This window comes from Ursus maritimus, unplaced genomic scaffold (assembly GCF_017311325.1).
Source record: "Ursus maritimus isolate PB19 unplaced genomic scaffold, ASM1731132v1 scaffold_4, whole genome shotgun sequence".
NCBI classification, from domain to species: Eukaryota; Metazoa; Chordata; class Mammalia; order Carnivora; family Ursidae; genus Ursus; species Ursus maritimus.
Window position 1 is genome coordinate 79161349 of NW_024426552.1, and position 13642 is coordinate 79174990.

General features: G+C 55.7%; 1 protein-coding gene across 1 annotated transcript in view; it reads left to right on the forward strand.

Annotated features, from left to right (window-relative positions):
- The window catches only part of CLCN2 (chloride voltage-gated channel 2), a 14226-nt gene extending 590 nt beyond the window's left edge, over positions 1-13636 (forward strand). Inside the window, 24 exon segments of the mRNA XM_040621495.1 lie at positions 1807-1963; positions 2124-2255; positions 2622-2750; positions 2838-2971; positions 3069-3146; positions 3236-3314; positions 3438-3563; positions 3664-3748; positions 3843-3944; positions 5000-5084; positions 5228-5383; positions 5771-5840; positions 6075-6185; positions 6403-6616; positions 6918-7051; positions 7302-7397; positions 7400-7461; positions 7580-7694; positions 7891-7964; positions 8183-8242; positions 8389-8427; positions 8599-8703; positions 12723-12809; positions 12941-13636. Coding sequence (XP_040477429.1) covers positions 1807-1963; positions 2124-2255; positions 2622-2750; positions 2838-2971; positions 3069-3146; positions 3236-3314; positions 3438-3563; positions 3664-3748; positions 3843-3944; positions 5000-5084; positions 5228-5383; positions 5771-5840; positions 6075-6185; positions 6403-6616; positions 6918-7051; positions 7302-7397; positions 7400-7461; positions 7580-7694; positions 7891-7964; positions 8183-8242; positions 8389-8427; positions 8599-8703; positions 12723-12809; positions 12941-13135 — 2625 coding nt within the window. The 3' untranslated portion in view covers positions 13136-13636.
- The last annotated feature ends 6 nt before the right edge of the window (positions 13637-13642 follow it).

Sequence of the window (13642 nt, forward strand, 5' to 3'; positions counted from 1 at the left end):
GGGGGGGGCTGGCAACCCAACATTGGCAGGAACCCCTCGGGATTCTCTGAGGGAAGAGGTGGCCTGCCACCCCGGGGTACAGGAGCTATAGGGAGGATGCGTCAAGCAGGAATGGGTGTGGGAATTGGGACCTTTGTCCATGCTGACTCTGGGTATCCAGCCCCCACCCACCTCAGGGGTGTCCCTTGACCTCATTAGAAGCAGGGGTCCTGGGGCTGTGAGCTGACTCATGGCCACCATTGTAACTTAGTGTTTGAGAAGCCTTTTGCCCCTTCTTGTGTCACTGGGCAGAGGACCCAAACTCTAGGGAAGGGAGTGGGTCCTGTGGCTCCTTTTTACCAGCTTGGGTTGGAATTTGCCCAGTAAGGAGGCAGGGAGGGAACATCTCCAGGAGGAGGGGTCCTGGGCTGTAGCTGGGGCTGGGAGGTGCCCGTTATAAGAGAGAGACTGGATGAAACAGGATGACTGGGAGAGGTGGCAAGGGCGGGGGTGGAGCAAGGGGAGAGGGGCAAGCCTTCGCCTAGTGGGGGAGGTGTCTGTCAATCTGCACTGGCTGAGAATGGGGCTTTGGTCAAGGAAGCCAGGCACCTGACCTCAGAAATGGTGCCCATCTGTGGCAGTAGCCACATCTCCAGCTCCTCCGCCTGGTCTCTATCTCTGGAACGAATCCTCAGGGTCATGCTCTCTCCCGAACACTCTCTGCTCCAGCCTCTCCCCCTTGTCCTTCTAATCCCTTTGTCTTTCTCTCACACACTCACCTCCCCCTCCGGCGCTGTGTCCGCCTCTTTGTACTCTCTTTCTTTCTCTCTTTTCCTCCTTCCTTCTTCCCCTCTCCTCTCCTTCTTTCTCTTCTCTGTCCCTTCCTCTGGCCTCTCTTTTCCCCCTTTCTCCTCTCTCTGGCTCCCTCTCCTCCCTTTCGTCCCTCTCTATCACTCTCTCTCTGTCTCTATCTTTCCCTTCCTCCACCCCCCCCCCCACCAACCCCAGCCCCAACAGGAGCCCTTTGTGTCCCGAAGCTCTGCGGGTGGCAGCCGGAATCTACTCCCCACCCCCTAACACACGCCCAGCTTGGCAGGTCTAGCCAAGGCCCCGGAGACTCTCCCGTCCCAGCACCCCAACATCCCCAGCCACAGCCCAGCCATCAGCTTCTGCCAGCCCGCAACCCACCTCTGGACTCAGGGCAGTTCCAGAGTGGGGCTGAGGCCACCAAGCACTCTCCACCCACCCGGAGACTTTCCACTCCCAGCTAGGCTGGCAGGCTGGTGGGGGGGTGGGGGTGGAAAATGGGGACAAGGGGATTAGGGTGGGTGGGAAGGGTGCAGCTGAGTTGGTCACAGGCTAGAGGCCCAGCAGGAACGTGATAAGGATTGAGGCCCCGCCTGCTCCTAGGCCCAACTCAGCTGCCCCCAGCTCCCTGAGGCCCTCATTGTTGTTACCCTTCCGTCCTTGACCATCCCTATTCTCTGTTCTCCCCTCCTCCCACTTTCAGACTGCCTGAGGTTTTTCCATCTTTTCCTCCTCTGGGAACTTCATCCCACTCCTCCTCCGTGCTCCCAGGAAGGCCTGGGAGAAGAGGACCAATTATTCTGCCACCCCCAGCATGCCCTGTACCTTGGCTGTCCCCATCACTCTGGCCAGGACGGTCCCCACTGTGTGCAGTGTGCATTGTTTCCACGCCCCAAGCGGAAGTGGGAACTGGTGGTTCAAAAGGGGGCATATAATGTGGAGGCTGGGAGGAGGGGAGTTGGTGCAGGGGTCCCCACTCAGCCCACATCTGCTAATGCCCCCATCTTCGCAATTGCTCAGATGTACGGCCGGTATACTCAGGACCTTGGGGCCTTTGCCAAAGAGGAAGCTGCTCGGATTCGCCTGGGAGGGCCCGAGACCTGGCGGGGTCCACCTTCCTCTCGGGCTCCCCTAGAGCTCCTGGAATATGGACAGAGCCGTTGCGCCCGATGCCGCAGTGAGACCTGGGTTGAGGCGGGAGACCTGGCTGTCCTGTGCTGTGCTGGGGGGGACAGGGGTCACAGAGCTACCCACTGAGAGGTGGGAGGTTGGGGGTGGGGGTGGAGGTAGGAGCACTTTGGTGCTAGCCGGCCCATTCTTCCCTTCCCTACTCTCAGTCTGTTCTGTGCGCTGCCATAAGTTCCTAGTGTCCAGGGTTGGTGAAGACTGGATCTTCCTGGTGCTGCTGGGGCTCCTCATGGCTCTGGTTAGCTGGGCCATGGACTACGCCATCGCTGCCTGTCTGCAGGGTGAGGACAAGGGCTGGCAAGGGGAAGGCTGGGAAGAACCAACCTGCTTCCTCCATGCTACACTTATCCAAGTATCACTTGGTCACTGACCACTTTCCCCAGCCACCCTGACTGATCCCTCTTCAGGCATAATCACTGCCACTCCCATAGGCCACAATTTCTTGCTTCCCCTCTCCAACTGACCCTCTTACCTATTGTGATCTTCGTCCCAGCAAATGCCCTCTAGGGCCCCCTCGTTACCCGTTGTGCCCAGGCTCTCTGCGATCAATATTGCCTGGGACAGCTTGTCATATCAGTATGTCCCAGTGGCTAGGTGGGGACTGGGTGTGTGCATCTGGGGTCCAGCAGCTCCTCTTCTCCCCACAGCTCAACAGTGGATGTCCCGGGGCTTGAACACCAACCTCTTGCTGCAGTACCTGGCCTGGGTCACCTACCCCATCGTCCTCATCACTTTCTCAGCTGGGTTCACACAGATCCTGGCTCCTCAGGCTGTCGGTACAATAAGAGAGAAGGGGAGGGCAGAGAGGGGACCTCCTGAAACGGGCCCATCAAATGACTCTCCTGGGACTGTAACCTCTCCAGGGTCCGGCATCCCTGAGATGAAGACCATCTTGCGGGGAGTGGTGCTGAAGGAATACCTCACCCTGAAGACCTTCGTAGCTAAGGTCATTGGGCTGACCTGTGCCCTGGGCAGCGGGATGCCCCTTGGCAAAGAGGTAACTCCAGGTTGGGGCATGAAGGAGTCCCTCCCAGTGGAGGAAGAACACAGGCCAAGGTCAGGGCGTGTCCCTCACCACTTGTCCCCACCCCCAGGGCCCTTTCGTGCATATCGCCAGTATGTGTGCCGCCCTGCTCAGCAAGTTCCTCTCCCTCTTTGGGGGCATCTATGAGGTAAGGGGGACTCTGGGGGAAGGTAGAGGGGAGGGCTGGGCTGCTGGGGCCATGCTGACACCCGTGTCCACCACTGCTGCTCCTTCCAGAACGAGTCCCGGAACACAGAGATGCTGGCCGCTGCCTGTGCCGTGGGAGTCGGCTGCTGCTTCGCGGCTCCTATTGGAGGTAGGCAGCCAGCCGAGCCCCCCAGCGCTGCCCGTGGCTCACCTCCTTTGCCCCTCTCGTCTGGGTTGCTGCCCTCTGGCCGGGCCCAGACCTCAAGCGGCGCTCGGCCTTGGTCCCTCACAGGCGTCCTGTTCAGCATCGAGGTCACGTCCACCTTCTTCGCCGTGAGGAACTACTGGCGGGGCTTCTTTGCTGCCACCTTCAGTGCCTTCATCTTCCGCGTCTTGGCAGTCTGGAACCGCGACGAAGGTGGGGGGGAGTCTGCGGGAGGTGGGGAGCCCCTGAGGTGGCTCAGGTGGGGGCCCTCACACTCCACCTGCCTCCCTGTGCTCCTCTGCTTTCCTTTAAGAGACCATCACGGCTCTCTTCAAAACCCGATTCCGGCTTGACTTCCCCTTCGACCTCCAGGAGCTGCCGGCCTTTGCTGTCATTGGGTGAGGAGCTCAGGGAGCCGGGGGGGCATCAGGGACGAGGAGGCAAAAGAGGGAAGACCTCCCCCTTTTACTCTGGTGCCTCCTCCCTCTCCAGTATTGCTAGTGGCTTTGGGGGAGCGCTCTTTGTCTACCTGAACAGGAAGATTGTGCAGGTGATGCGGAAGCAGAAAACCATCAACCGCTTCCTCATGAAGAAGTGAGTTGGATCTGGGCTCTCCTCTCTGGGCCTCTTTGGGTTGTGCAAGGGTGGGAAGGCCAGTGACAGGTGAGATGGCACATAGTAGTTAAACGTGCCAGTTAAAGATGCACTTCATTGAGAACATCAACCAATGGTGTTTTCCCGGATGAGTGAACATTTTGGCTTTTATATGAATTACCTCAAAATTGGCACTTATGAATTTTTAGTCAAGGCATCTTAGACCAAAATGGGGCACCCGGCTGGCTCAGTCAGTACAGCATGCAACTTTTGATCTCGGGGTTATAAGTTTGAGCCTTACATTAGGTGTAGAGATTACTTAAAAATAAAATTTAAATAAGTAAATATATATTTATATTTATAAAGACTAAGCCTTCCTTAGGACCCTGGCCTGGCCAGATGGCAGCGCTCCCTGGAGAGTGTTTGAGCCTTAATTTCCCCCCTGTTGAAACATGGAGATGAGTGAGATTTTTTTTTTTTTTATCTCCAGAGCATAGCTCTCTCATTTGTGACCTTGAGGATTAGGAGTGGGAAGGCCTGAGACGTGACTTCTATTGGGACTGACGTCCTTCAAAGAAAGGGCAGCCCACTGAAACTGCTCCCTCTGGCACCTTTGGTCAACTTCATGAGTGACCCCAGTTTCCCCAACACTCACCTTCACTCTAAGTCACCACAGAGAAACAGACACAGGCAAAAACTCGTCCACACTCACACAATGTGCCCTTCAGCTGGGGCTTCTGAGAGCATGGGGAGGAGTCACAGCTCAGAGGTGTCCAAGAGAGGGCTGGGGCGGGGGGTTGGACTTTCTGCTACCTACCTGGGGAGTCACGAGCTGACAGAAAGGCATTTGGGCTTACAATAACCCCAGACGGCCATCACCTGGGGCCGTCACATCGTGAACAGCAAAGGGGACCTTCTCTCCCAGCTGTGTGCTTTTATGTAAGGGCCGAGACTCTGCTGTGACCTCAGCCCTGAGGTATGTGAGGGCACCCAGCCTACCGCCAGTCTAGTAGGCGCACCACGCAAGTCTGGTGCTATGAAACCTGTGTCTCTAGACGCCTGCTCTTCCCGGCGCTGGTGACCCTGCTCATCTCCACTCTGACCTTCCCCCCTGGCTTTGGACAGTTCATGGCTGGACAGGTAAATCCAAGCAAAACAGACACTTGTGCTTTCCCTTGGGGTACCTCCCTTCTAAAGCCAACAGCCCTCGCTCTCCTGGGGGCCCCTTCCCCTTCATCCTGGCTGTTCCCCGGCCTGAGGCACACCTACCCGTTCACCTATAGCTCTCACAGAAAGAAACTCTGGTCACCCTGTTTGACAACCGGACATGGGTCCGCCAGGGCCTGGTGGAAGACCTAGAGCCGCCAGGAACCTCACAGGCCTGGAGCCCACCACGTGCCAACGTCTTCCTCACCTTGGTCATCTTCATTCTCATGAAGGTAGGGCTCCTTAACGTGTATATATAGCTGACGCTGACCTGGGCTTACTAGGTGACAGATGCTGTTCTAAGCGCTTTCCATATAGTAATTCCTTTCAAGCCTCACAACAGTGCTATGAGAAAGGTACTATCAGTAGCCCTGTCCTAAAGATGGGAAGTCAAGGCACAAGGAAGTTACATAATTGGCCCAGAGCGAGATGGCAGAGTGAGATTTGAACCCAAGCCATCTGGTTCTGGAGTCCTCGTCCTTTCTTCACCTCTGGGGTATTCTGGGATGGCTGGGAGTTTGTGCCTGACGGATGAGCAAGGTGGGCTCCTCATGGTGGAGCTGGGGGCTGCCTGGGGCCTGGGGGTGCCTCTACCTGTTTGAACCGTCTCCTGCCTGCAGTTCTGGATGTCTGCACTGGCCACCACCATCCCAGTGCCCTGCGGGGCCTTCATGCCAGTCTTTGTCATTGGTGAGTCCTCGGCTGCCTGTGGTCCTAGCCTCCACCCTTCCCACCTGCTGGCCGTCCCCTCACTGCCTGGGAGCGGGTTTTGGTCCAGCCCCAGCCCCAACCCCCACCCCACTGACTGTCCCCTGGACTGAGTGACCCACTGGCCCCTCCCCCACCTTCTGACCCTCTCTCTTCCTAGTGCCCCCCGCCCTCCCCCTCCACTACCTGTTTCTCTTCCCACCCCCCTCCCTGAAGGAGCAGCATTCGGGCGTCTGGTGGGGGAAAGCATGGCCGCCTGGTTCCCAGATGGGATTCACACTGACAGCAGCACCTACCGGATTGTGCCCGGGGGCTATGCCGTGGTAGGTGAGTGCTCCAGGGCCCCATCTGTCTTGGAAGCCCCCAGGCCGGGTCTGAGGTTCTGGTGCCCCCTGCTGGAAGGAACCAGGCTTCCCTCAGATGCAGAAGCCGATCCCCAGGTCTGTACTGGGTGGCCCTGAGGGCCCCCAGAGGACCATCTCTGGGCGGGGAGGGTCACCTGGGGCCTGGGCACACTGAGGAGACTGAGGGTGGCTATCTCCAGGGGCAGCTGCACTGGCAGGAGCAGTGACACACACAGTGTCCACGGCCGTGATTGTGTTCGAGCTCACGGGCCAGATCGCCCACATCCTACCCGTCATGATCGCCGTCATCCTGGCCAACGCCGTTGCCCAGAGCCTACAACCCTCACTCTATGACAGCATCATCCGGATCAAGAAACTGCCCTATTTGCCTGAGCTGGGCTGGGGCCGCCACCAGTATGGAGGGCTGGGCGACAAGGGGGGTGTGGGTGAGGGTCAGAAGGACCTCTCAGACCCACCTCCAGCAAGGTCCTCAGACAGTGAAGCTGGAAGACCAGCCACCCTGCTCCCTTCTGGTCAGAGCTGCCCCGTCCACACGCTGGGGAAGCCGTGGCTGGCCCCACCTGATCAGACTCCTTGGCTCTCAGCCCTTGTCCCCACAGGCTCTAGGGCCTTCTTTATGGCCCTGGGATGTAGTGCTCTGGGCTACCCTCCCCATCCTGACCACAGACCAAGTGCCTCGTGTCTCTGGCCTCAGGCAGTACCGGATGCGAGTGGAGGACATCATGGTGAGGGACGTTCCCCACGTGGCCCTCAGCTGCACCTTCCGGGACCTTCGGCTGGCGCTGCACAGGACCAAGGGCCGCATGTTGGCCCTAGTAGAGTCCCCAGGTGAGACCAGGAGGGGACCCCGCTGCTAGAGGCGTCTCCCAGGGTTGCCACTCAGGAAGGGCGAGGGCGCAGGAAGCTCAGAACCAGTCTCCTTGGTTCCAAAGGGAGCAGGCCAGCATTTGCCAGCCAGGAGTTCCCTCTGGTGTGTGGCCTATGTTCAAGGCCACACTCTGGGTGTGAAAGAGGGCCAGGGGGGTGGGTAGGAGGACCTCACCCCCAGCTCCTGAGTCCTCCCACCTGCTCTGTCCAGAGTCCATGATCCTCCTGGGCTCCATTGAGCGCTCCCAGGTGGTGGCATTGCTGGGGGCCCAGCTGAGCCCAGCGCGCCGGCGGCAATACATACAAGAGCGACCTCTCCCCCTTCTGATCAGGAGAGTCCTCCTAGCTCTGAGACCTCCGTCCGCTTCCAGGTGAGGAGGAAAGCCCTACAGTCACACAAAATTCCTAAATGTCACGGAGACTGATGGGGAGGGCAAGACAGAGGCAATCTGGGGCCATAGCCTTACCAGCCCCTTCCTGCCCATGCAGGTGAACACAGAGGACTCAGGTTTCCCTGCAGCCCGGGGAGAGACTCACAAACCCCTGAAGCCTGCTCTCAAGAGGGGGCCCAGCAACACCATGAACCTCGGGGAGAGTCCTGCAGGTGAGCCTGTCTCCCGCTAACAGAGTCAGAACCCAGCCCCTGAGATTTTATTTGAGCCCGTCCCAGGTAAGAGGCTGCCCAGATGAGCCAGGGGTAGAACCAGGACACCTCTCCTCTTGCCCTCCGCACCTCTGCTGGTCCTCTCCCTCAAAGGTGACACTGCCCCCCCCCGCCCGCCTTGTGTTTGGGAACACAGGGAACATGGAGCAGGCAGGCATCGCCCTCAGGAGCCTCTTCTGTGGCAGTCCACCCCCCGAGGCTGCTTCAGAGGTGAGTGGTTGGAGTCTGTCTCTTTCTTTCCATCTTTCTCTCTGACGCTGAGACCACCTCTCCATTTACCCCACAAAGCCTGTCTCCATTCTCCCTGCCCTTCTGCCCTCCTAGATGTCAGCGCTGTCCCTGCTATGTGCCCTTCCTCTCAGCTCCACCGCTAACCCTCACCTCGCTCCCTGTAACGTCAACTCCTCTTCTCTTTGGCTCTAACAAAGTTGGAGAAGTCGGAATCATGCGACAAGCGCAAGCTGAAGCGGGTCCGAATCTCCCTGGCGGTAAGTGTTCTCTTTCTTCCTGCAGCTCAGGAGCGCTAGATGGGGAGGGCTGGGGTCTAGTGGCGTCAGCCTCCCCAAGCTGGGGGGTACAGCCACCTCCACCTCCCTCCAGCCGCTAGCTGCCAACCTCCCTCCCTCTCTCCTAGAGTGACTCAGACCTGGAAGGCGAGATGACCCCTGAGGAGGTAAGGTGTGACTGGACTCTGGACCCTCGTTGTGCCTGGGAGCGTGCAGTCATCATCTTGGCTGCTGTCCCCATGGGAGGGACCGTGGGGTGAGAAAAGGGGCCAGCTTTCAAGGAGATGAGAGCAGCTATTGGCACCTTCCCCCTAATCCTCTTAGTCTCACCCTCTCAGATTCTGGAGTGGGAGGAACAGCAACTGGATGAACCTGTCAACTTCAGTGACTGCAAAATTGACCCCGCCCCCTTCCAGCTGGTAGAGCGGACCTCTTTGCACAAGGTAGGGGCCGTGACCTGCGGCTGGCCGGGGCTCTCAGGAGCACAGGGTGGGGACCTAGGTCCTCCCACAGTTTGGACTCAGGCCAGTGGGCGAAAACAGGACGGCAGAGGGTGGGCCATTTGCTGAGATGTTTTTCAGACACGTTGCCTCAAAGGATGGGAGGCCGGGAGCCAGGGCCCCTTAGCCTCTTCCTCCCTACGGTGGAGCCAGGCATCATTTTTCCTCTGCTCAGCCTTGCCCCCAGGGAACTCTGGACCAAAGCAGCAACAAAGACAGGGTTTGAGCTGGGTGGAAGCCAGAAGGCCAGGCTAGGGTCAGAGCCAGGCTGGAGACTGCCAGCACCCAACAAAGCTGCTACACCCACGCTGAAAAAAATGGGTGAGAAACAAGCAGGACAAGAAAACCTAATAAACAAGCTAACAAACATCCAAGTAGGGGTGGGGACACTGCAGAGAAGAGATAAACAAAGATGAGAAACGCCCAGTGGGGGGCTTGGAATGTCAGACCCCAGAAGTCTGACTTAATGTAGGCCAAAGGAAAACTGGTAGGGGACACGGGAAGATAGCTCAGGACAAGGGCAAAGGGCCCGCAGAAGCGGGGAGAACACTTGAGGGCAGACAGGTTGGTGGAGGGGGAGGCTGACGGGGGGGGGGCTCCCCAGCATGGAGCAGCAGCAGCATCTGGCACCTTCCGGCTTCTAAGGGAATGCAGGCAAACCTAGCAGGGTGCTGGGGTAGAAACCAAGCATGTTAGCTAAACTGTTGGCAGATTTACCGTGCACGCCTCCAAGGCCTGCGGGCTGCTGGCAGCGGAGAACGCTCCCAAGGTCTGCAGGTCCGGCAGCTAGCTGAGGCGCGCGCTGTGTGCCTGAGCCAGCCTGTCTCGCACAAGCAGGGGCTGGGCCAGGAGGGACAGGGCACAGAGGAACAGAAAAGCAAAAGGCAATAAAGGAACTTACAAGCCTTTGGGTAAAGACCTCAGATCAAAGTGACCGGGGAACTACAGTGCAACCGCAAGAGAAGAATCTATAGGCCTGAGAATATACCAAGTTTTTATTGAAAGCCTTTCTTCCTAAGACCTCTAAGGCTTTTCTATCATCTTACTTAGTCCTCAAATATCCCATAACGATGCCGGTGATAATAATGTTGCCATTTTTTAAGTGTCTGCTATGTGCCAGGCACTTGCTAAGCTCTTCACATGTTTAACTTAATCCTCACAAGACCGTGAAATAGATACTGCGGTGTTCCAGTTTTTATAGATGAGAACATTGAGATTCAGAGAAGTTAAGCAAGTTGCCCAAGGTCACACAGCTAGTAAGCAGAAAATCAGACTGGAACCCAAGATGGTCTGACCCAAAAGCCTGGAGATTTAACCACTTTAATACCCAGGGAGACTGAGGCAGTGAGGAGGTCACTTGCCCGAGTCAGTACAGCAGAATAAGGCCCAGAGCCCAGATTTCCTGGCCCCAGTCCCAGGATTCTTTCAGAAGGCCATGTTGTTGTCCCTCTCCCTGTCAGTTCACTGTTCCCAAGCCCAAGATGTGCGGGCCCTCCAGTGGGCTCCCTGGTATCTAATTAAATTAAAATGAAAAAGAACAAAGTAAGTATTTGTTACAAACTTAAAAATCAGAGGAAGAGAAGAAGCCTTTGAGGAACCGACTAACAAAAGTACAAAGAACTGGAAGCGATAAGAACATAAAAGATTAGAATTCAAATTGTCCTTGCAGGCCTGAGGAATCAATTAGTAGTAGCCTAATCAAGTTCAGGAGGAGAACATTCAGGAGGAGAGGGAATTCATTGGAAACTATTTAGGGACCCCTGAGACTAGAGCCCCGTGACGTACCAGCTGGATGCTGCATTCATTCGGAGGCCACCTACGGACAAGCAGTGGGGAAAGCAGGGAAGCCTAGGGTGCCAAAGCTAGGCCAGGCAGGCTTTACCAAAATCCTCAGTCCCCACGTGTCTGCCCGCTGTGTAGCCTTGGTAAATTTCTTAGCCTCTCTGTGCTTCCCTTTCCTTATCTGTAGGATGGGGATCAGTACTGTATCAGAGGTTTTCCTTTGGATGAAGGACTTGAAACAGGATATTTAGGACAGTGTGGCCGAAGTAGGAGTTCAGTGTATGTGAGGAATGACTACCACCACTGCTTGTACCGAGAGGCCGACAGCCGGACTTAAAAAGGTAGTGCAGCGAGGGAAGGGTTGACGTGTGTAAGAAATGGATGTTTTCAGAAAAACAGATGGGTGATTATGTGAGACTGGAAGCTGGAGGGCCCCGCAGAATCTGAGGCTGGAAAGACCAGCTGGGATGGCTTCGGGAAGGGTCTTGTGGGCCATTCTCGGGAGTCTGGACTCTAACTCAAGTTTGAGAAAGCTCACAGGATGGCAGAGACAAGTTGGAGGGAAGGGAGACCAAAAACAGAACCCATAAGGATGTTGTGGCCTGGTCCTGGTAAGGATGGTGAGGGAGTCAGAAGGGCCAAGATGTTCGGGAACCAGATGAGCGGGGCTTGGGGACTGCCCGGGGGGACCAGTGGTTTGCAAACCTAAAAGGCATAGAGCCCGCTAGAAGCTCACTCTCATTAGGACTGTGGAGAAAAAGAAAAATCCAGGAGGACAATTCTTCTACTTGGGAGAAGATAGAGGATTATTAAGCTGTGAGAAGACAAAGCTATGGGATTATTAAGACAAGAAATCTCATAATAAAGATATGTTTCCTTCTGAAGTCAGATGATGAATTTAAAGGAAACATGGAGCACGTAGGATTCAGTTAGATATGAGGAAGAACTTGCTAATAAGCACATGACAGTTATAAAGGTATTGAAGGAGCACAGAAAAGCTCGTTCTAAAACTGAACTTCTAACTGCTTTTATAAGTATGGTCATGCCTTAGCTGGAGAGTTAGTTAAGTTCTGGAAGTCCTTTAATAAAAAAAATTTAGCAACTGTTTAAGAAAATATTTTTAAAGCTTTAAGACGGTTATAATGAGTTCTGAGTAACTGGTTCTCAAAAAGCTGAGTTATTAATGCCCATTTTGATTCAAACACTAAGCTGAGAGGCTTACAAGTAAACTCAAAACACAGCGATAAGTGATAGGCCCCCAATTCCAGGAAGTGCTGTGTCAGTAGTGTTTTTCAAGACATCTGGCCCAAGAAAATCTACTTAGAACTCAAGGGGAAACTGGTTGACAATTTCTGAGCCCTTGGGGATCACATGTGAAAGCTGGGGGGAGAGCCCAAACCAAGAAAAACATGGGAAGATGTGGATGGCTGTCGCTTCCCCGGACTTCAGGCTCTGTCCCAACAACACCCGGAATGCCCCTTGGGCCCCAGAAGAGGCAGACTGTAGTCAAGACGTAGAGTGCTTCAGGCCCCGACTGACCTGTCAGCCAGGGTGAAGGGACATTTTAACTGCCGGCCAGCTGGAGGCAAATGGGAAGCATGTGTCAGCCAGTAAAGTGGGGTGAGAGGCACAGAGCTGAGGGCTGGTACCCCTAAAGGGTATGGCTACCTCCATGACTGACTGGACACCTGCACGGGACTGGCACTAGGCTTCCTCCTCCAACGGTGTGATGAAAAGCTCTTCCTGGAGCTGTGAAGTTACTTCACCACTGAGCCTCATGCTGCCTCTCCCAAGGGATGGCCATCATCCTGACTTCTCAGAACGAGACTGAAATTGCTAATCAGAAGGACCTAGCCCAGTGCCTGGCCAATCATTAGATGTCACATTTGAACAGTTGTTCTCTCCTCCATCATCCTCCTTTCTAACATGGGGTGAAGAATCCTTCCCCTGTTTCTCCATCAACATAAGCAACATAAAGATACCCATTATCAAGTTTCTGAGGCCTGGCTGCAGAAATATTCTCATTTTTTTCCCTCTGGTAGTCCTCCCTTCCCCCACCCCCACCCCCACCTACGACACCCCTATTCCCCACCCCCACCTCATCCTGGGCGCCTCTGGCCAGTAATTTAGAATCATCCCCTTGCGCATGACGTCCAGTGTGTTTTCTCCCAACCCCACAGACGCACACCATCTTCTCGCTCCTGGGAGTGGACCATGCTTATGTCACCAGTATCGGCAGACTCATTGGGATTGTCACTCTAAAGGAGGTGAGATGATTAATGGCTGTCAAACCATTTCTCCTTCGAAAAAAGGCATGCAGCCTTGTGTCCAGCCCACCTGGGGGTGGGGGTCTGAGCAGGGAGCTCGGAGTCCACACATCTGACCCTCTCCCCTCCAGCTCCGGAAGGCAATCGAGGGCTCCGTCACAGCACAGGGCGTCAAAGTCCGGCCGCCCCTCGCCAGCTTCCGTGACAGTGCCACCAGCAGCAGCGACACAGAGACCACGGAGGTGCATGCACTCTGGGGGCCCCGCTCCCATCATGGCCTCCCCCGGGAGGGCAGCCCTTCTGACAGCGATGACAAGTGCCAATGAAACCCTCGATGGGCGGCCTGGGATGGCAGTGGCCATGGCTGTTGGCCGATCCTGAAGCTCTCCTATTCCTTCTGCTGTGGGAAAGGGGGTGGCTACACTAAAGGCTGGAGCCCTAGCCCCCCTCCAGGCCTGGGGTGGTGCCAAGCTCCTCCTGGCTCATCCTACCTGGAATCTGACTGAGTGCCCACCTGCAGCACGTGTTTCCTGGGCAGGAAGATCAGCAACCCCCTGGCAGGATAGGGGTAGAGTCACTTGACCCCTGCTCCCCCTTTGAGGGGGAAAGGGGCAGAACTAAGATGGGTTTATACTGGAACCTCCTCCAATGACCGGATGTATATAGAGATTTACAAAGATTTTTATATTAATTTAATAAAACAAATTCTTAAATAGAACAAAATAAACACCTAATGAGCCACTTATATATAGAATGCCTGTGCCCATCAGCTCTTGTTCTTACCTTGGGCCGTCTTACCTTTCAAAGCCTACAAGGCTCCGAGTTCTGCAGCC